The sequence below is a fragment of the Budorcas taxicolor genome, chromosome 1 (genome assembly GCF_023091745.1).
Source record: "Budorcas taxicolor isolate Tak-1 chromosome 1, Takin1.1, whole genome shotgun sequence".
NCBI lineage: Eukaryota > Metazoa > Chordata > Mammalia > Artiodactyla > Bovidae > Budorcas > Budorcas taxicolor.
In genome coordinates, this window is record NC_068910.1 from 121017719 (window position 1) to 121041589 (window position 23871).

Consider the following 23871-nt stretch of genomic DNA (forward strand, 5'->3'; position numbering starts at 1 on the left):
TCTACAGTAACGAGTAAATAGCACAGAGTCAATGTCTCAGAAATATCTTTTTTCCCTGCCACTATTTATCAGGCACTCACTCTCACTTATTCCTTCCTCTACATGCTTCCCTGGTGGCTCAGAGGTAAAGCGTCTGCCTGCAATGCGGGAGACCTGGGTTCAATCCCTGGGTCGGGAAGATCCCCTGGAGAAGGAAATGGCAACCCACTCCAGTACTCTTGCTTGGAGAATCCCATGGACAGAGGAGCTTGGTGGACTACAGTCCATGGGGTCGCAAAGAGTCGGACACGACTGAGGGACTTCACGCATTCACTCACTCATTGCGTGCATATTTATAAATCTGTGTGACTGATTCTCAGAGACAGTGGGAAATAATGAAATGGCAGAATATAGATTGTGGAATTTAATAGATCTTGGTCTGAATTCTCCTTCATCACTATTAATTCCAGGCCTTAGACCTCAGATTCTTAGGTTCCTCATCAGTGAACAGGGACAATGATTCCAACCTCACAATGGTGACATAAGGACCAAGTGAGAGAACCATATGCAAAGTATCTACCATCTGGCAACCACAAGTGCTCAGTAATGGTAATTTGCTATCCCATTCCTTCATCTCTTAGAAATTATCATGCACCTATGGAATGCCTTACTAGGTACTACACATTCACTACACCAGCAGCCTTGTGTTAGAGCAACAGGGATTTGAACTATGTCTTCCAGTGTCACCAGTTAAAGTTATGAACTGTACGGTTAATTTAGTTTTCCTGTAGAAGAGAAAAGTCCTCTGATTAGTCTAACACTGAAGCCTTTCAGGCTTAGACATGCTAGAGAGTGACAGTGACATTGTCACATCCCCTATGGATGTCGTGTTCTTGGATGTTTCCAAGGGCTTGGCTTTGCCAGGGCCCCCAATATGGCGCACAGCCTTGCTGCCACAGCTCCACGGAAAGAAAGGGAGTCTTTAGCCTAAACTTTAACACCTACCCCTACCCCCTACCCATGTAGCAGATTTTTGCTCTAGAGCAGAAGATACTGGGCTGAAGAGCCTGTCAACACAGCCCACAGCCCTATATCCACTCTGATAATGCAGCAAAAGAAGACACAGGAGAGATACAGGAAAACTACTCAACAGGGCAGTCTTCCACAATGTCTCTTTCCACATGGGTCTCTCTTTGCTGCCTGTGCTTTTACTTGACCATCTCCATGGGGTCCTCTCCTTGTCGCTCTCTATCATGTTTTATAAAATTTAGCAAAAAAACTAAAAAACAAATAAAAAACTACTTCACATGAAACAGGAAGCAAAAGCAAATGGGATTAAAATGCCTTAAAAAGGAAGAGAGGTTTAAATAATAAGACTCATGGGAAAAAGACACTGTAATCTTAAAACCAAACATCAGAGTTTAGCAGGTGAGCTCCGTTAGCTATTTACAGAATTTGCTTGTTTGTGTTTATTTAATTTTGATTTTACAAAACTTGAGTTTCTGTGGATTTCTTGGCCTTCTTAAACTCTATTCTTGTGTGTGTGTGTTTTAGACATTGCAGCCTCTTTTTCCTCCTAGCTCTTTGTGGCATAATAAGGCTCCTGAGTCCGTATCTCCAGCCAGGTGATGACCAGCCGCCACCATCATTTGCAGCAGTGAGCCCTGAACTTTCACCACAGGTGGAGACAGTCCTCAAAGGGGCAACACACTTTTGGGGGGGAAACCACATGGGAAGTGAAAGCTTTAATATCAGGCACGTTTCTAGAAAAAGAGGGAATTACAAGACTACAATACAGGGTGGGGTTTTCACAAGTCTGGTGTTTGGACTTGTGTCTTTTCCACAAACAGCTCACAAGGAAGATAAGATATGGCTGTTTGAGCTGCTGACAAGTCTAAGAACAAGCAGTAGAAAAGAACTACATAGGTAAGGACCGAATGAGGCAAGATGCCATTATTATACCAACATCTTATCTGCTTTAGGGAGCTGAGTGACTGAAAGCACCCACGCTGTCTACAAGATGAGATACTGGCTTAGTCTCCACTCGTCTTCTGAATCTCTCACCGTACCCTCCTTCCCACTCCCAACCCAGTTTTAAATATATGTAGATAATAAGGTTTAATAGGAATCATCCAAAACAAGTCAGCTTCAGCACAAAGGCCAGAGTGGTTTCCAATCTGATCTTACTCAAATCCTGTGTTAACATTTTAAACATGTTCGCAGCAGCCCAGGGAATTTACCTCTCCTTATGGACTGCTGGATTCCTTTTTTTCAAAGCATCTCTGAACACTTAAAGATGGACAGTTTTTTTTAAAAATTGGAAAACAAAGCATTGGCATGTAGGTGTAATGCCAATAATCTGAGGCATATAATCTGAAACCTACTGCTTGAATGAATGAGTGATCTGTGTGCTCTGTGGATACAAAACAAAAGCAACTTTACTCATTAAAACTGACCTCAGAAGTGAAGACAATGTTCTCTGTCCTTCATTCTCCCAGTCAAGGCCTCTTACCTTTGCATGGTGAACTTTCTCTGGGGAGCTGTCTCTCTCATCTTCACATTACTTCTCTGTCCCTTTTTCAGTTTTCTGCCTCTCTTCGTTCTTTCTCCTTATATAGCCCATCTCTCCACCTTTTTCTTTTTCTTTCTGAGTTTCTTTCACCTCCTCCTCACAAACTCCTCCTTTAACAAAGCTTAATATGAAATCAAATTACGTTTTTAAAATATTTATGAACAAATTTTTATATGCTCTATTCTTAATGTTTAATTCAAGTGAGTTGGAAAGTCTTTAATTCTCTGTGCTAATTATCCATTAATCACTTATCTGTTAGATTGCTGGAAAGACTTACAGGATTAAGATGGGTTATTCTGATAAAACAGTTTTAATATAAGACTGTAATAATGGGACAAAGATATACATTGAAAGAGTCTGGAGATCTCAGGCCCACGTTTATTCTTTCTTCCACTGCTGGGTCCCACAGAATCAGCTTTACATCCAGTTCTTAAATCAACACCAGAATGTGTACAAACACCTCTGTCCCAGGAAGTCTGAGCTCTGCTCATTGTGGGGTCTCCAGAATGAGCTGGCCACATAGGCATATTCCAGCCACCCATCCAATCTCAACCATCAAAACCTTCAGCTCCACCAAAACCAAGTGCTAGGCATAAATCCCATTATTTTCACTCATTGAGGCTGACAGGCTGGTACATTCTGCCCCCAAATAACTCACAGACCCGTGGTTAGTATATTTTAAAGTTTTGTTGAGTACTGTTCTAAGGAACCTAAGATAAGATAAGCATTTGGCCAATTCAGACCTGCTGAGATTAACCCATACTATTCTTTCTCTTAAAAACAAAAACCCTACCAAGCTACTTTGCTGTATATGTAAGCTGGAACTAAAAGAACTTTTTTGCTATGGGTCTAAAGTCAGTGTTTTCAGAATAAATTTCTCCCAAGCCCCCGTTTAAACAAAATGAAAGGGGTGAGCTGTCCCGGGCTGATCTTTCTCTCTCTGGCAGGCCTCCTTCTCAGCCCTCACCTTCCGCCTCATCTCCAGGATGGCCCTTTCCACCTCCTCCAGGGCTCGTTCTCGCCTCTCCACAGCCCGCTCCCGCCATTCCACCACCCTCTCCCTCCTCAGAAGTTCCTTTTCTCTTTGGCTGGCCCATAAAGCCAGGGACCCCACCTGCTCCAGGAGCCTGGCCCAGTCGCCCTCAATACCCGTGGGGAGCGGCGACCCCTGAGGCCTGGGGTCCTGACGCTGCCCAGCTTGACCGTGGCCGCTCTTCTCCAGCTCGTCTTTGTGCATGCTTTTCAGATGCTTCCATAGGGCTGTGGTGCCCACGTTAACCCCAGGGCCCCGGCTCACCTGCCTGCCACACAGCCGGCAGGTGGCATACTGGTTGGGGTGGTGCCCGGCACGGGCAGGGGCCAAGTGGAAATATTCCCAGGCCTCAGAAAACCGAGTCCCCTTGTTGTGCGGCATCGGGGTGGGCGTGGCACCGGCAAAAGGGGCTGCCGGTTCTCGCGTCTCACTGATCTCCTCCCCCTCCTTCACTTCCAAGGGCCCTTTTGCCTTCATCCTGTTTCCGTCCTCTTCCTCCTCTTCCCGCCTCATCCTGTCTCTTCTTTACAGCTTTCCTTGAGCCAGAAGTCTCTAAAGCTAAAAGTGTACTTGGGAAGGGACTGGGCGACTCTCAGGGATTTGCAATAGTGGTCAAAGGCTGGCCACACCTGGGTGGTGTGAGGTTTCCTCCTTTCTGCTTCACTGGAGAGTCAGGATGAGTCAGAGCCAAGCAAAATGGCCTTTGAGGCTCTCCTGTACCTTCCCTCCATGACCCGGATACGTGCTGATCCCTCCTTGGCTGGGCCAGAAGACAGGATAACTCGGTGAAGCAATTATTAATACAAAGCTTTCCAGTGAGCTCGGTGTTCAGTACCTCAACCAGCACCACATGTGTTTTTGAATACTGAGAATTTCAGGTATTCTCTTGATTCTTTTCCTGGCTGCTTTCACTGCTTCGGTGCTCCCGGAGACCTGTGTGATGCACTTTGGAGGGAGGAGGAGCAGCCTCAGGGTTCAGGCTGTCCAGGATGGCAGAGCGAGGGCCTCACTGGGTCTCCCTCAGTGTGGGTAGAAGCGAACAGAGACTGATGCTAATGTAGGAGAGACTTGCTGTTCCTCTGAACAGATGCAGAAGTCAGTCCAGAAGCTACAAAGCCTGCCAGGGTCTGGGAAATACAGTTCCCAGTGTAAAGTCAGCTTGCCCCTAGAGAGGTTCCTTGGGGGCTGGGATTCTAAGAACTCCAAAGAGCAGGCTTAGCTGTTTTCAGCAGGAGGAGCTGGCATACCTGGAGCAAAAAGCAGGGGAGTTCCTCTCCATAGCCTGGTTGTGTCGGGGTGACCTCAGCAAGCAGCTCACCACACTCCGCCTTCCCCAGCACCATCACCTGCAAAGCCAACAGTAGATGAAATCTTCCTGATGGCAACTTCCTCCAGATATTTGGTGTAGGGACCCCCATTTTAAGGATAAACTAACACATGGAAAGTTATGGTACATTTTAAAAAGAGCCTGACTGCTCTCTCTTAGATCATTTTTTAAATGATTGAGAACCTTATCCATCAAGCTTTGCCACCCTGAGCAATTCGGAAGCACCATCCAGCCCCAAGTGGGTACTTACCGGCAAGCAAGGCTTGGGACTGGTCTCTGAGGGTTCCTATGCAGGGAGTGCTCCTACCACGTTGGAAGGTTGTTAGCTGCCTGCTGCCACCAAGAGGAAGGCACCTCCACTTCCTGTCCCCTCCCACTTCCAGGGAAGCCTTGTTTCTACATGGGTGTGACCCTACCTGTAGGGTTTTTCTGCAATAAATGCAGACTTTTTCTCCTCCTCCTTCCACCAAAAAAAGTTGTCCCTGGCAAATGTTGTGAAGTAAAACAATAAATCAAGCACCTACAAGTCTTAGTTGTTTCCAGAAGACTAGATCATCTGGCCTCTCATCTCAAACAAAGAAGATTTAAGACATGGGAAGGGTGAAAAATGGGCAAACCACATGCCTTGAGGATACCTGTGGTTTCAAATATTTTGTCCAGTTGTCAGGCCGTGAAGTCTCCATTGTTGGTTGGAAACTATTGGTATTATAAATAAAGTCAGTAGAAAAGTCAGAGAACTTGCAAAAGGGGAAGATTAAATAAAAGGACACTTCTCCCGCAATTTAGAGAAATATAGCAAATTTGGGGTTGATTTATATTATATTATGTAACTAGAATTGGGAAAGCTGAAATCTGTTGGCTTCTACTTTCAGCTGAAGTGAAATAAAGGGATAATCACAACTTAAGCAAAAAATATAAATTTACAGATAGATAGATTTTAGAAGGAAAACCTACTAAGAGGAGACAAGCACATTTTAAAGATATCCATGGGAGGAAAAACCTTGAGTTACAGGAAGAAAATACAGAAATGGTAGAATAGAAAACATGTAGAGACTAAAAGTTAAATTTCAAGTGAAAAGTAAATGTGTGGGGCCTGGAGAGACTCCAAATAGAAATGAAGAGTTGGTAAACAAATAGGGGAACTTTTTTTAAGGATTTTTCTTTCTAGACTAATAAGTTAAACATTTTCAAACTGATTCTGTGAAAAGTCCTTTGGAAAAGGTCCTGTCCAAACTTAACCAAACTGAATATAGGATCATTTACAAATGGTCACCATTTTAGTATTTCATCTGTGGAAATAAAGGAATGATCAGTGTTACAGCTAGATTTGGATTCATTTTTCCTGACTCGTCAATCTCATCTTGCTCCAACCTCTGCATCCAGCATCCCCAACTCACACCCAAGTCCATGAACCAATCCATTGCCCATCTTTTGTGAATTTCCCACTACTTTCCACCTGTGGGTTCCAGGCCTGACACTTCCCTGTCCACAAAATATAATTGTGCCAAGTTGTTCCCAGATTTCATCCTTCTCTGCACTCCCACAGAACTCTCCAAATGCTTTTTGGCTCTTTCTACAGAATTCTTTGTGGTATTACTCACTTATACCATATGTGCTTAGAATAATGTGCTGGAGAAACCAATAATTTGCTTGTTTCGTGAATACTTCATAAACAGACTCACACTGAGTGAGTGAATGATTTTGACTCCTCAGCAGAGAAAGGAGTGTGTGTGTGTGTGTGTGTGTGTGTGTGTGCATGTGTTTGTATGCATGTGTACATAAACTCTTGTTCATATTTATTTCACATTTTTTTCTAATCTGACATGTTTTTCTTCTTAATCCTTTGAAAGTTAACAAAGAAATACAACTTGGCTTGCTCAGCGAAATCACATATGCTTGACATTTCATAACATGTTTGACTTCAGTTTGAACTAGTTTAGTCTGAAGTTTTTCAATTTTAGAGACCAGAGGAGTTTCAGGACAAGAACCATATTCCTAAGCAAAATCTTAGAACACTGTCTGGAGATGGTATAGAATATTTGAAACCTGAATCATTCCATGAAATCTGAATTTAGAAAATCTATAGGCATTAAATCTTTTTAATATTTTTATTGAGTTAACAAGACTAAGCGACTGAACTGAACTGAACAAGAGATTTCTTCAGTGAGCCCGTTGCCTTTATAAAATAATGGAACTCCTTTTCATTCCTGATATTACCATATCATCATCTTTTGGTAGATTAGATGAACATAGAGAAAATGAATCGTGAGAGGGGCTAAAGGTATTGACATTAATACAAACCTTTTAACATTTTTAAAACATTTTTTTCACTATAGATCCTACACAAATCACCTAGATAAAGTCTGTCTTTGGCTTTTTATTGGATTAAATAAACTGAATTCTCTTTCTTTTACTTAAGAATATATTTCAGGAGACCTACATTTGCTTTTAAGACAGAAAGAGACAGAATTTCATGGATCTGCATTCCTGCCATGTGCCTGCATCCCCATTAAGTGCTGAATGAGTGGGAAATCTGGGGCTTTATAGTGTTTGCTATCTACCATTTTGGATGCAACAAATAACCTCCTCTGAAAGTCTCAGTATTTCCTTGGGGGTTTTATAGTGATGTTCTGAGGGATGTTCATTTGCACCTTGGTGGGATCTCACCAGAAAGATGGGACTTAGTATTATTCTTAGATTTGGTTTCTCAGCTCTGCTCAAAACCAGAGTCTTTGGGCATAACTAGTCTGCAGAGGAATTGGCACACCAAGCATTACATATAGGTAACAGTTCTTTACTAATTAACTAGCATATTCATCAACTGTGAAAAATATCTGAGAATTAAAATTTTAGGGCTGGCCACATGTAAAATACACATGTCTCTTGACAAGAAAACAAAACTATAAAAAGGATTATAATTCTCTACTGTCTCAGATAAAATAATGAAGATCAGATAATACCTTACTGCATATTTTCACCAGGATCTTGAAGAAACCACCATCTCACAAAACAACCACAGTGTTGAGAGAAAAAATAATAATAATAAACTAACCAAACTGCTAAGCTCCCTGGTTTTGTAACATAAGCTATCTGCTCTTCTACTTGTTTCTTATTTTAATGCAACGTGTTTTACCAGGAAATACCTTTTACTGAGATTAAGGTAACACCAGTTTTACCATCAGCTACATTCCACTCCCTGTAACCATTCAGTGATTCTGTGCCCTGACTTCCCTATCTGTCAAATGGCAGATAAAGTGGGTCCTACCTAGCCTATAGCATTGTTAAGATGACAAACAATTAATTAGGTAAACTCTTTACAAGTCAAAAGTGAAATATTTATATTAAATGGTTTCTGTAGTTGTTGCTACAAACAGTACTTTACATTATTTGAGGAACAAAAGCCTGAGTCTCTTGTAGCTTTTGGTCTGACAGAATATGCTTCCCTGGCCTCTGCCTGTTATAACTTCTTCCTATTCTTTGGTTTCCATTTATGCTATTTTATTCTGCCTATATAGAGATGTAATCTTCCTTTTCCTAACTCAGAATCCAGATTTGCAACATTAGTATAGTTCTAGATTCTTCTTAAATTGACCTTGAATTCTAGCTGTTAATTTGTAACTTATCTATAGGCGATTGCCTATTTATAGTTCACATTTTAAGCAACCTCTTAAAGGTAAACACTGCCTTGTTAAAAGTGGAAAGGACTTCCCTGATGGTCCAGTGGTTAAGACTTTATGCTTTAACTGCAGGGGGTGCAGCTTTAATCCCTGGTCCGGGAAGTTCCACCAATAAATAAATAAATAAAATAATAAAAATGGGAAAAGTAATTTTGTGCCGATTTGCCTCATCTGAGGCCCAGTGGAGATGTATGGGGCACCAGTTTCTTCTGAATTGGCAAATAATTCTTTCCATATTCTGTCTCTAACCCCAGAGAATTTTTACCTGCTCACTGAGGAAAGTATTTCCCACAGCAAACCTCACCTGGTTTATTCAGAGGAGCTTCCCTCAAGGTGAAAGAGAAGGTAAGGAAATCAGTCAATGGAAGTGGGTTTGGCAAAGAAAGAAAGAAAACAAATAGAAGTTGCCACTGCCCAGGTCTATCTTGGCATTTAAGAGCAATTCTTATTCCAAGAAAAACATCATCTTGCCTACCAAATGCCATTTTCTGACACCTCATCTGGCTCCTCCAAGGAGCAGGGAGGTATTTCCCAGAATACAAGAAATACAGTTGACTTGGTCCACTCACATATGAACAGTACTGTTATTATTTAACTGTTCATAAATGCAGATGTCTTCTATGAGAGCAAGCAAGTTTAATTCAATGTACATGTATTAATCGTGTCATTTAGTTCCAATTAACTTAGCATCACTACCTTAAATCAACAAACGATTTCTATTTTTCCTTGCAAGGATCTGGGTAGGGTGGGGTGGAGGATTGAAGGAAGTATATGTAAATAACTTAGCTCCATAACAAGGAACATGTTCATCGGGAGGATTAAAAGTTCCTGGAGCAGGACATACATGGAGACAAGCTCAGGTGAGAATGTACAAAGCCATGTTTTCATGGTAAACACGATAGACACTGCCAGAACAATCTGGGCCATCTCCTGCCTGGGACAATGGGCCTTCTTTCTCCAGAGTCATTTTTCCTCAAAGCTCAATAGTAGCAGTCACATATTTCTTGCTGCATTATCTTTAATTGATAAAGTTTTCAGTCTTTGTTGATGAATGATTTTATTGATCTATTTGACTCATGTTGAATTACTGGCTTTGTTACTGGATCACTTTAAAAACAATTCTCCCACAATAATGGTAGGATGCAATCCTGCAAATATCTGTTAAGGGTCATTATAGATTTGTTCATCATAGATGTTAGAAGGGTCATTATCCTTACACCTGTGAGGCCAGGCACTGTGGCCAGAATTTTACCAGCACACAACTGCATGTAGTTACTACTTTGGCAAGTGCTAACTTTAGAATTAGCATTTAGAACCTTCAGTGTCAAGAAGCTGTGAAACAAAAGTTCTGACCTATAGGGACAGAGTTCTACATTCATGTCCTGCTGCCATGTATGCTACTTGGAGGTGGTACCAACAGTGGCAGTTAAACAGGATTCTATTTCTAAAGAAGACTCACAGGACCCCAAATGACAGCGTTATAGATAACAGACATTGTTATAAATAAGTAACAGCTTATTTCAGGAAAAAGATAGTCTAGCAACAATATCCTTAAAGTAAGGATATGGATGGAGAAGGCAATGGCACCCCCACTCCAGTACTCTTGCCTGGAAAATCCCATGGGTGGAGGAGCCTGGCAGGCTGCAGTCCATGGGGTCACTAAGAGTCGGACACGACTGAGCAACTTCACTTTCACTTTCATGCATTGGAGAAGGAAATGGCAACCCACTCCAGTATTTTCGCCTGGAGAATCCCAGGGACGGGGGAGCCTGGTGGGCTGCCGTCTATGGGGTTGCACAGAGTCGGACACGACTGAAGAGACTTAGCAGCAGCAGCAGCAGCAGCAAGGGTATGAATCCCATGTACACATGTGAAAGTGAAGTGAAAGTGTTAGTCGCTTGGTCATGTCCGACTCTTTGGGACACTATGGACCATTGCTGGCCAGGTTCCTCTGTCCATGGAATTCTCCAGGCAAGAATACTGGAATGGGGCCATTCCCTTCTCCAGGGGATCTTTCCAATCTAGGGACCGAACCGGGTCTCCTGCATTGCAGGCACATTCTTTACCATTTGGGCTTCCCCGGTGGCTCAGAGGGTAAAGCGTCTGCCTGCAATGCAGGGGACCCAGGTTCTATCCCTGGGTCAGGAAGACCCCCTGGAGAAGGAAATGGCAACCCACTCCAGTATTCTTGCCTGGAGAATCCCATGGACAGAGGAGCCTGGTGGGCTACAGTCCACGGGGTTGCAAAGAGTCAGACACGACTGAGCAACTTCACTTTCACTTTCTTTACCATCTGAGCCACCATCCATCCCATGTACACATTCGCAGCACCTCAAAGTGGAGGACCCGAAATGGAGTCTCAGCTGAGGTTGTTTTATATTTTTCTGGTCACTTAGGTGTATTCTTGCTACTACTCACTCTCCACAGAAGAGACCTCCCAGGATCTCACTCAGGCCAGGGACAAATCATCAGTCTCACTGTTATCAGCAATGCTGATGAGCTGGGGAAACTTGCCCCCAGACCCACTAGACCCCTGGTTATAAATAAAGCAACACCTTTAACCAATATATTCCATACCTTGACCATGGATCAATGCCATGTAGGAGCTTGAACAAAACAGTTCAGTTTAATTCCAGGCCTGCCAGAGAAATGGACAAGAGCTTCAGTTTGACCACCTGTAGACTACACCACTGTAAGCTGAACTGTCTCCAGCCATGCCCTGGCATCATTTTACAGCTCATATGGGAAATGTTGGTGACGAACTTTGTTCTTATCTGTCTTGTAGAAATGTATACCACTAGCGAAAAAAGAAAAAACAAAGATGGATTTTGGGAACTGAAGTCTGTTTTGACAAGTGTATATGATAATAAACCAGCCCGCTCAGACAACCTAACCATCTGGTGTATGGCTCTGTCTCCGGCCCCTGGACACAAAGTGTGGAATAGCTCATCTGAAAAGATCACATTTTCCTTGGGTGAGTTATCTATTTAATGAGGTCAACAAGGGGGTGGCCAAGACTGCCATAAGTTCAGAACATTTCTAACTAAAACAAATAGAATACTGATTATTTCCATGATATTTTAATCTCTGAAAACTCTCTCTACACTATTCAAAATTATTCAATTTCAAAGTATCAAACATTTTTTGACTAAAGGGACTCTACTGAAAGAATTTCTTCAAATAAAAAGTAGCTAATTCCTGTTTCCAAGAATTTCTGGTGAGTACAGTGAACTTTTTGTTCAGATTCAATTAATAATGACTCAATTAACTAGCATTTTTGTTAATCTACCATATAATGAAATTTAACACTAATATATTTATAATCAAGAGAGTTTTTAAAATCCTAAAATTACTTCTGAGTCTATAAAAGCATCCATTTACATATAGCATATTTCATTCTAATACTTAGGAATGGATAAGCCATGTTGTGTATGTGTGTTTGCTTAGTCTTGTCCGCTCTTCGCTACCCCATGGACTGTAGCCCAACAGGCTCCTCTGTCCACGGAATTTTACAGGGAAGAATACTGGAGCAGGTTGCCATTTCCTCCTCCAGAGGATCTTCCCAACCCAGGGATCGAACCCATGCCCCTTGTGTCTCCTGCATTGATAGGCAGATTCTTTACCACTCTGCCACCAAAGAAGCCTGGAAAAGCCATATCATGATTTTAGTATACCTATATTTGAAGCACAAAATCTCATACAGAGGATTTTTATGACTTCAAAGTTGATATGTGGGATCATTCTACTTATTGCAACATTTGATTAACCAGAATACATTACTCTGAACCGGATCAAGTAATAAAGATTTACTACAAAAGAGATGTGAACAAATGTCTCTACAAATATAGTGAAAACAGATTGCCCATAAAAAACTGAAGTATGAAGTGACAGCTGTCAACTATTCTTATGTAACAACAAAGTAGTACCTATAAAACTTAATTTTGCAAGTCATTATTACAACTCCACAGAATCACTGACATCTCTTACCACCTTCCTATTTTCAGAGACGCTATAGTATATAACTTATAAAAACCAGAATAATTTATGAGGGAAAAATTTCCCTTTGTTTCAAGGCTACAGTCTGCATATTGGGTGCTTCCCAACCCTGACACCAGTGCCAGTGGTTGGTTCCTGTGAGCCTTGGACCGGGTATGTGGCTCTGTAAGTCCACCCCCACCACCGACCCTGCAGAAAGAGGTGCCACTCAGACACCAGGACAGTAGCATCGTCGCTGCATCCCTGCCCATTCACCTCACTCTGAACTTTGAATTAATTATTCAGGAATGGTCATGAAATATTCGTACTCAACGTGACCTAATTCCCTTGGAAATAAGTGCTCCTCCTTTCCAGAACACTGTACGAGGTTAGCGCTACAATCTTGGAAGAGGGTAAAAGTAGCTGGTTCTCACATCGATTTCCCAGTAGCTTTGGCAGAATCCTGAATCATCGTAGACAGATTTTGTTGTTCTTGTTTAGTACTCAGTCGTGTCCGACTCTTTGCAACCCAATGGACTATAGCCCACCAGGCTCCTCTGTCAATGGGATTTCCCAGACAAGAATCCTGGAGTGGGCTGCCATTTCCTTCTCCAGGGGATCTTCCTGACCCGGGGACTGAACCCACATCTGCATTGGCCGGCAGATTCTTCACCACTGAGCCACCAGCGAAGCATCACATTTCAAAAATATTTTATGATGTTAAGACTGCCTCTTGGCTTTTTGTTATTGTTTAAAGACTATTTTTTTAGAGCAGTTTTAACTTCACAGCAAAATTAAGAGGAAGGTACAGAGATTTCCCATATGCCCCTTCCCCACATGTGCATCTTCTCCCTCGTTATCCACATCACCCACCAGAATGGTGCCTTTGTCACCACTGATGAACCTACGCCAACACAAGACAACTGCCCAAAGGCCTTAGTTTACTCTAGGGCTTCCTCTCAGTGATGTGCATACTATAGATTTGGACAAATGATGTTCTCATCATTATGGTGTCATAGAGCCCTAAGTCTTCACTGTCCTAATACAGACTGCTTTCACTTAACAGTATGCATTTAGGATTCCTCCATGTCTTTTCATGGCTTGAGAGTGTCTTTTTAGCACTGAATAGTATTCCTTTCAATGAGTACACCACAGTCTATATATCCATTCATCTACTGAAGGACATCTTGTTTGCTTCTGAGTTTGGGCAATAAAAAATAAAGCCTTTATATTCTTTTCCCATATAGGCCATTCACTTTACTATACACCTGAAATGAACACACATTATAAATCAACTATACTCAAATAAAAATTTTTAAAAAGTAAAGCTTCAATAAACATTCATGTGCAAGTTTGTGTGGGTCATGTGCTTGCAAATCCTTTGAGTAAATACCAAGGGGCACAATTGCTAGATTGTATTCTAAGAGTATGTTTAATATAAGAAATCACCAAATTGTCTTCGAAACTGACTATATCATTTTGCATACCCACCAACCAGCAATGAAGGAGAGTTACTATTGCTCCACATCCCTGCCAGCATTTTGTATTGTCAGTATTCTAAATTTCAGCCATTCTAACAGGTGTAGCAATAATTCAGCATTGTTTCAATTTGCATTTTCTGATGATATATGATGTGAAGCACATTTTCATATGCTTATTTGCCAAATGTATATTTTCTGTGGTGAGATGTCTAACTCTTGCCCATTTTTAAATCAGGTTATCTGTTTTCTTATTGTTGATATTTAAGAATTCTTTGAATATTTTGATAATGGTTCTTTATCAGATGTGTCTTTCACAAATATTTTCTTCCAAGCTTGCCTTCTCATTCTCTTGAACTGTACTTGACTTTAATATCAGAAAATAGTGAATATTTTTAAGGTAATAAGGAAGAGCACTGATTCTGGTACTCAAAGCATACCATAATTTCAATTTTACAGGATAGCCCTGCTCTAGTATAATTTTAGGCTCTGAGAAGATGATTAATTTTAAATTGTCAAATGAGTTTTCATCCTTTACAATCAAATATTAAAGATAATAAATCTTAAACAGTTCAATTTCCCAAAATTATAGCTTGTATTCTGCTCATATTCTGATATCTATCTTCATGAATGATTTAGAAGATACAGTTGAGGCTCCACAAAGCACTGTCATTGCAATATCATATTTTCCCATTTGTTAAAAGTTCTTAAACGTTTACTTGCAAACATGCTTTCTGCCTGCAATAGTACTGCTGGATGCTTCACAAACTCTGGAGCAAAGTTCTGATGCCTCGCGCAAGGATCATTGCCTTGTGGAAGTCAGTAGACAGATATTGAGATGAAAATGCAGGAGATAAATCTGTCTCTTAGTGCTAAAATAGAGAAATTCTGAGACCATTATATAACAGAAAGGAGATTTAGAGAGAGAAGGGGAGGAGATTTTGCTCTCTTTTGTTCCCAGAAAAGAGTAATAATGTTGGAAGGCTAAAAGGTAACAGCCCTCTGAGGTGCTTCCTTCCCCACCTACCCCTATCTTCCAGGACATTCAACTGCTTAGTGATTCTTACTCTAGAAAACTCAGGAAAGGGAAGGGATCAAAGTGAAGGTGACTTGTCAGGCAGCTATTTGAATACTAAGGCCTAAAGAATTGTCATGATTCGACAGTAGTTTAAAAAAAAAAAAAAGACTCTTTCTAAAAATATTCTAGCATGTCAACCTAGTCTATGAGAATGTCTAATATTGTAGTGCTGCAGAATCAATGTTTTGGTATATGCAAGGAGTTATTTTGTTTGGGGGCAGTAGAGGGACTATCTTATATTGTCTCAATTCAAAAGTTAAGTGCAGATACCTCCCCAGGGTGGGCAATACTCTGGCTATCATCAGCCTCAACAGAGATTTGTTGATTAAATTGATTTCCAACTGTAACAGCTGAGATCCAGACCCTTGGGATACAAGAGTTAAGAATTGATGAGTGCTTCACTGTGTGTAAGGGATAGTGTCCATATGTGTCTGAGGATGTGGGAAGAAGATTCAAAAGGGATGGCTCAATAGCGGGATGAGAGGACTAGTGAATATGAGGGTGACATACGCCAGCCAAATTCTCTGGTTTCATGGTTTCCCACATACCTGTGACTGATCCCAGGAATGTTGAGAATATCAAGAAAGGACTTTACTATACATACAGATCACCTAATGATCTTCTTGAAAAGCAGATTTTGATTCAGTAAGTTGAGGGATTGGGAAGGGGCCTGAGAGTCTGCATTTCTAATAAGATCCTAAAAGTTACTATGGACCACATTTTGAGAAGCAAGGATCTACCCAAACCCTGAGGTTCAGTTCTTTTCTGAGTGAACCAGCGAATGGCTGAGTCAAACTCTGAGGAAGCTCTAGAATTGACCCCGCTGCCCTTGTGGGACACACATGGCCACTGCTGCCCATGCGGGTGGTTCCAAGAGCGGTGCTAGGCCTGTGCAGAGTGGACACACTCAGAAATGGATGAAGTGTTCAGCAGCCCAGCCCTTTACAACATTATGGTGAATGTAGTGGTCTGAAAACTAGCTGACATGTTTCTGTTAAATTCTGTATTTGATTTTGGGAAATACATTTTCTTTGTTAGGTTTTAGCCCCTCCTTTTTATACCCGCTTAGTTTTGTTTTCACCAGGACAGAACTTCTACTTCATAGGCCAGTCTGAAACTAGAAACTCTTGACAGCCTCAGCAAAGCTGTGCATCATTTTTGTCATAGAGCAAAGAGCTCATCTCAAAATGCAAATCTTGCAGTAACATCATAATGCACTGTGAAGCTAAGGACCCTGCAGCTTACAAAGATATTTAGTGATGAAATCTGGCAAAATAATACCTTAAAATAGAAATAGTCAACAAATAAAAATTAAATGCTTCTTTCCTAATTCGGAAACCTAGGATTGAGCATAACCTATTAACAGCTTTTGTTCCAGTTGGTGAATATTTTCTGTTTTTAACCTGCCGAATAGTAAATATGTTGTTTTGTGGACCGTGTGGTCTCTATCATGGTTATTCAGCTCTGCTATTGTAGTACAAGAGCAGCCATAGACAATACATAAACAAATAGGCATGGATGTATTTTAATAAAACTTTATTTGCAAATATAGACAGTGAATGGAATTTCACCTTAGCCATAGTTTGCCAGTCTCTATTCTAATCAATCTACAGACAAAAACACCTGTGCATTATTTTTCCATACCAATGTTCCATCTCATTAAGGCTGCTATTTCTGTAAGGTCCCAAACAAACTTTTTGGCCAGCCCAATAGTTTGGAAAATGAGGCTTATGACACAACAGCAGTCAGATACATATTTAAAATTGATCTTCTTTTAAGAGGGAATATATATATATTCATCTACTTACATTTGCCAGGAACTAGGAATACAGTGAGAAACAAAACAATTACTTCTCTTGAGAGACATAGCAATGAAATAATGAGGCCTTTGCTAGGGTAAACATTAAGTACTATGAGCACATCACAAAGAACCCTACTTCAAGTTTGAGAGGCATGTAGTAGAAAGTTTGGAATGGGCAAGTCTTAGGAAACAGCAAACACAAAGATCAAGAAGTCACGGAGAACATATTATGTTTGGTAAATTGGATTGGATTGAGGGTGTGATTTTAAAGAGATGTAAAAGATAAAGATTCCCTGGTGGTGCAGTCAGTAAAGAATTTGCCTGCAATGCAGGAGACCCAAATTCAATCTCTGGGTCAGGAAAATCCCCTGGAGAAGGGAATGACTACCTACTTCAATATTCTTGCCTGGAGAATTCTATGAACAGAGGAGCCTGGCTGGCTATAGTGCATGCAGTTGCCAAGAGTCAGATATGACTGAGCGACTAACACTGTCAAAAGATAATAGGCAACATCAGGAAATGAAGATGGAAATTTAACGTGGGATTAGATCAGAATCAGATTTGTGTGTCATACTGAGGAGTTCATACTTGCTCCTGATAGCATGAGAGGAAGAGGATAGTCACCCTACTGACATATTCACATACTCTTCATATAACTACCCCTCAGAATACTTAATAGCAAGTGGTCATTTATGATAGCAAGTCACAGCCAACTGTGAGCACAACCTATAGTCAATAGCAATAACAAATTACCAATGAAAATAAAGCACAGATGCTTTTAGATTACAAGAGCAAATTCCTTCCAATGTGCTATGTGCTATCAAGTGACATAAATTATATATACTTATTCCTTAAAGAGTAGAAAAAATGATATCATTTCTAATTAAATGTCCAAATAATTGATTCAGACCATCAGATGTGTAATACTATACTCAATGCCATTATATATAGAAAAATCACAAAATCTGCTAGTCTTAAATAAAAATAACTTTATTTAAATAAAATTAATTTAAATATAATTAAATAATTATATTTAATAACTAAATATTAATTATATTAATCCACATAGTCCTAAAGTCAATAGGTCCTTCTGACATTTGTAAATTGTTTTAAACTGCTGGTAGAATTATTTTACAGTACAACAATGAACTTTAAGGAACTGACATGAATGTATAATGATAAGTGAAAAAACATATATCAGCTTCTCTTTCATCCCAGAAACCGCCCCCCCACACACACATGAGAGAGAGAAAGAGAGGAAAAAAAGTTGTAGCCAAATAAAAAATTTATGAAAAAAAATAGAAATTTTAGTAAGAGCACAATAATACCATCGATCTTATGTCCATTGATGTCATGTCCTTTTGGAGGGCTGTATCATTGTATTCTTACTGATAAAAAATATTTTTGTGGGTCTATGGATTTGTAAACTGTATGGTTACTTGCCAAATGCCTCAAAACATTGCCGCTATAATTGTTTTACCAGGCCTTAGTTAAATGCGGTGTTCTCCAGGAAGCTTTCCCAACCTCTCAACATTGGTTGGTGCCCCTCCATGCATTCTCCTGGCATCTCGCACTTCTGTTATTCTAGCACTCAGCACAGTGCCTGGCTACCTACCTATATTCTAGGCTGTATGCTCTTTAAAGACAGTCCTATGTGTTTGCCTTTCACCATTTTACTCCACTGCCTAGCCCTATGATGACTTTTAATCAATAATAATTTGTTAGATGAATAAAGGTTTGGTGGGAACTAAGTTAATATTTTATCTTCCTGCCACAGTATTTTGTTCATTAGCAATGTCTGTTTCATCCTTCCAGGCTCAGTGAACCCTCCAATAGATTCTCCACTCAATCCTACAGAATCTACCCTTGGCACACGACCTTCTCTAGCCAACAGCATATCTCCTACAGGTAAGAATGTTTTCATACTCTTTTACTTCCCATGAACTATTAATCCTTTAAGTAGATTAATAAGAAAAAATTTCAGAAAATTTGTATGATTCCTGCCCCATTCTTATCTATGGAGATTTTAAATAAGTATATTAAGTACTATTTTCATGGATTAAAAGAATTAGCACAACTTCCAAAGTCTTTCACTTTAAGACCTGGCAAAACCAGGGTCAATAAATATTCAATGAGAAATTTAAATTCTGTATTTATTATTAAAGAGGTTAATAAATTGACAGTGCTCCTCTACAACTGTGCTCTCAGTGGGGTGTTTAAGAAATTGTTGTAAATAGGGATCCTGTGGGCCATAGGTAGGTAGATAGTTTTAAATTTAAATCTGTTCTGGTTCAAATTAATTTTGACAAAACTGACTGGGGTGAGGACTTGAATTCAGCCTTCCAATGGCATTATTAATAATGGAGTTCAGGCTGGGTCAGTGTTACAATGGCAAAGGGATAGCAGTGACTTTCAGAAGCTGGCATTCATGCAAACAAATAATAAATTTCCATGTCTGTGGCCTTTATGTTTAATAAAGAACCAAGGTGACTTTCTCTAGCACAGAAAAGTATATTCTACATAAAGCAGAAGTATGCTTTTTATTTCTTCTTTAATTAAAACTATGAATTTTAGCTCAAAACAAGAACTGAAAATGCAATGAAACAAAGCAGTCACTACAAATGAACAATTCATTTAGCCTGTAGTCTTTGACAGATAGCCTGCAGTCACTGTCACAGGTTGATAGCACTCAGAGAATGAAGCATGGCAGGGTGAGAAATGCCTGCCTGCAAATCACCCAATAGAAGTTTTGCATCCATCTATTTTTACCTAGTTCTTAAGACTTTGTAATTTTCTCTCTTTTAGGCTTCTTTTTCTTCCACTTCTAACTCATCATTCAGCAATAAGCCATAGTAAAGTATGATATTCTTCATTCAACAAACATTAGCATATTCAACAGTAATACCTTAAATCTGTCTAGTACTCTATGTATTAGTTATCCATCGCTGTATAACAAATTACTGAAACAAAAATAAACTAGGTTTAACATATATATTGTCTCATGTGGTTTTACATGAGACAGGAGCAGCTTAGCTGGCGTGTGGCTCAGGTTCTTTCATGAGGGTGGAGTCAGGCTGTTGGGCTCCTGACGTCTGAAGGCTTGACTGAAGCTGAGGGCTCTGCTTCCAAACTTGGACACGTCGGCAGGTCTCAGCCACTCACCACATGGACCTCTCTACAGGGCTGCCTCTCTCTATGGGAGCTGTAATCCCCCAGACCAACTAATGTAAGAAATAGAGTCACCAAGTTAAAACCCCTCTGCCTCCTTATGACCCAGTCTACAAAACTGTACACCATTATTATTGCTATATTCTATCTGTTAAAAACAAGTCACTTTGTCCAGCTTATATTTGAGGAAGAGAATTGAGCTCCACCTCTTGAAGGAAAAAGTGTCAAAGAATTTGTGTACAAAGTAAAGCAACCACATTTTATCACTTAGAAAATGTTTGCACCTAAAACTCAATGTGGTTTGATCTTTTTTATAATGAGAGGATCCCATAGACAGAGGAGCCTGGCAGGTTACAGTCTATGGGGTTGCAAAGAGTCAGACATGACTGAAGTGACTAAGCAGGCACACACTCATAATGAGAGATAGATGGAGTAAGCATCCCCATTCCCATTCCCATTTTCCAGATGGGGATACTGAGATACTGAGAGCATAAGTGACCACATGACTAATAAGTGGCAAAGTTAGTATTCACACCAAATCCTTCTCAATATAAATCTAGTTCTCAATACATTAAATGACATGTTTTTTCCAATTGGTCTAAAAACTTCATGAGGACAGGGATCATATTTGTTTTGCTTCCTCACACATGCCTAGCACAGAATTGGAATGCAAAAACATTAGTTGAATAAGTGAATGAAAAAGAATAAATGAGAATAATGTTCCTTCACTATGTAGATATCATGTAATAGATTCTGTGGCATCAAAAGAGATAATAATTTGTTTCTGCCTTCAGAAAGATTGTTGTGTGCTTGGAGAGAGATGACATGCACATATGAAAATAGTAAGTCCAAATAGTAAGGTGGAAAGTGCCGTGTTTTATAGAATTACAATACTGAAGGAGAGGTCGTGTCATTGTTGTCGTGCTTGGTCACTCAGTTGTGTCCGACTCTTTAAGACCATTAGGACTATAGTCAGCCAGGCTCCTCTGTCCATGGAATTTTTCAGGCAAGAATACTGGAGTGGGTTGCTTTATCTTGGAGTATGGAAGGGTGTCTATGAGTTCATGAATTCAGGAAATGTTACAAAGAGAGATGAAATAAGCTGACCTTAAGTATGTATTTCTCCTTCATTGACTATGCCAAAGTCTTTGACTGTGTGGATCACAATAAACTGTGGAAAATTCTGAAAGAGATGGAAATACCAGACCACCTGACCTGCCTCTTGAGAAACCTATATGCAGGTCAGGAAGCAACAGCTAGAATGGTACATGGAACAACAGACTGGTTCCAAATAGGAAAAGGAGTATGTGAAGGCTGTATATTGTCACCCTGCTTATTTAACTTATATGCCGAGTACATCACAAAAAATGCTGGGTTGGAAGAAGCACAAGCTGGAATCAAGATTGCCAGGAGAAATATCAATAACCTCAGATATGCAGATGACACCACCCTTATGGCAGAAAGTGAAGAGGAACTAAAAAGCCTCTTGATGAAAGTGAAAGTGGAGAGTGAAAAAGTTGGCTTAAAGCTCAACATTCAGAAAATGAAGATCATGGCATCTGGTCCCATCACTTCATGGGAAATACATCGGGAAACAGTGGAAACAATGTCAGACTTTATTTTTCTGGGCTCCAAAATCACTGCAGATGGTGATTGCAGCCATGAAATTAAAAGACGCTTACTCCTTGGAGGGAAAGTTATGACCGACCTAGACAGCATACTGAAAAGCAGAGATATTACTTTGCCAACAAAAGTCTGTCTAGTCAAGGATATGGTTTTTCCAGTGGTCATGTATGGATGTTGAGAGTTGGACTATAAAGAAAGCTGAGCACCAAAGAATTGATCCTTTTGAACTGTGGTGTTGGAGAAGACTCTTGAGAGTCCCTTGAACTGCAAGGAGATCCAACCAGTCCATTCTGAAGGAAATGGGCACTGGGATTTCTTTGGAAGAAATGATGCTAAAGCTGAAACTCCAGTACTTTGGCCACCTCATGCGAAGAGTTGACTCATTGGGAAAGACTCTGATGCTGGGAGGGATTGGGGGCAGGAGAAGAAGGGGACGACCGAGGATGAGATGGCTGGATGGCATCACTGACTCAATGGACGTGAGTCTGAGTGAACTCCAGGAGATGGTGATGAACAGGGAGGCCTGGCGTGCTGCGATTCATGGGGTCGCAAAGAGTCGGACACGACTGAGCGACTGAACTGAACTGATGTACCAGATACTCTTCTCCGGTGACTTTTTCTCTTTTTCAAAAGAACAAGAATCATGATGATATGTCATGGTATATACAGTTTGCCAATTGAAGGCATAAGTGAATTTCTTCTAGCTCAGTTTTCTATGTGACATACACTACTAAACTGTTCCATCAGTTCAAATATCATTCTTACTTCTGTGAAGAATTTCAAGGAAAAGAAAAGGACATTTCTTATCCTTAAGGGGTCTACAATCTAATATAGCTCTAGTATTAGAGAATTTGAAAGAGCACAGTCAAAGAAACATATTTGTTTAAAGCAGAAAAATGCTACCTCATCTACAATCGTACTAAGGAGATGTAGTTGGGAAATTCCCGGAAAATAAAAAAATCTCCTTAAAAATAAGGTCCCGCCACAATGGACCTCAGGACTCTTTCAAATCAGTGGTTCTCACCAGAGTGATTTTGTTCTCTGTGCCCCTGCTCCAGGGACACATGCAGTATCTGGGGACAGTTTTGGCTGCCCCAGTGAGGGAAGGAATGGTGCTCCTGCCATCTCTTATGTAGAGGCCAATGATGCTACAACACAGGACAAAGAATTAATAGGGTCCAAAATGTCAATAGAGCCAAGACTGAGAAACCCTGTTTTACTTCCAGACTCAAGTAGCTCAAGTGTAATAAGAGTAGCTATTTCTCACTTTACAAAATCTAGACCTCTGTCAAGACAGTAACAAGGTTATGTCTGATATATTTTCAAACATAAGTGATTTTTATATGTCAAAAAAAACATGATGTAACATGAATGCTTATATCTAAATGAAACTAACTTGCTTAGAATAAACATTGAATTATAACTGAAAAATCTAAATTTCATTTTGGCTACCCAGAGGGTGATTATGAAGTCACATGATGACTGGCTGTCTCAGAAGCTGGTAAGGTTCACTTTTGTCCTCTTTTAAGAAAGGAAACGGGATGGAACATGTCATGAAAACCAACTTCAAAAGGCTGTGGTTTCATTACAAATTCTAAGATCTAGTGAACTGTATAATCAGTCATAATTATTAAGCTACAGATCTTGCTGCAAACATCCAATTCATAGTCTTTTTCTCCCTAATGAAATTATATTCTTTAAACAAATGTAGAAAGTAATGAAAACAGTGGAACTTCATAGCCAACGGCAAGATTCAGGAAAGCCCAGCTCAATTCAGCCTGAATTAACGTGTTCTCTGAGTCCCAGCTGCTTTCTCAGTACTGTCCTAGGGAAACCCAACAGGCTGAAAAGCTGAGTGGTAAAATAGGCACACGCCTGCGTGGAACCATAGAAGACCCCAGACAAATTTAGGATGAGACAGTACTGGCATAAATCCAGGTCTTCCAGACAAGAATACTAGAGTGGGTTGCCATTCCCTTCTCTAGGGGATCTTTCCAACCCAGAGACTGAACTCAGCTCTCCTACATTGCAGGCAGATTCTTTACCATCTGAGCTGCTAATGGTAAAGAAACTGCTTGCCAGTGTAGGAGACATAAGAGATGTGATTTTGATCCCTGGGTCGAGGAGGAAGGAGGAGAAGGAAATAGCAACCCACTC

At 40.4% G+C, this 23871-nt stretch overlaps 2 protein-coding genes across 2 annotated transcripts in view; one reads left to right on the forward strand and one right to left on the reverse strand.

Moving 5' to 3' along the window:
- Positions 1-23871, forward strand: part of CD96 (CD96 molecule) — a 98829-nt gene that overhangs the window by 34736 nt on the left and 40222 nt on the right. The window contains exons 6-8 of the mRNA XM_052642309.1: positions 8843-8933; positions 11374-11562; positions 18736-18828. Of these exons, the coding sequence (XP_052498269.1) occupies positions 8843-8933; positions 11374-11562; positions 18736-18828 (373 nt within the window). The remainder of the gene's footprint in view (positions 1-8842; positions 8934-11373; positions 11563-18735; positions 18829-23871) is intronic.
- ZBED2 (zinc finger BED-type containing 2) lies at positions 3444-4097 on the reverse strand. Its single transcript, XM_052642318.1, has one exon. The coding sequence runs from the start codon at positions 4095-4097 to the stop codon at positions 3444-3446; it is 654 nt and encodes a 217-aa protein (XP_052498278.1).

Bases quoted from the DNA above. Each gene is read 5' to 3' on its own strand.
- ZBED2 (XM_052642318.1), bottom strand. From the start codon at position 4,097: ATGAGGCGGGAAGAGGAGGAAGAGGACGGAAACAGGATGAAGGCAAAA.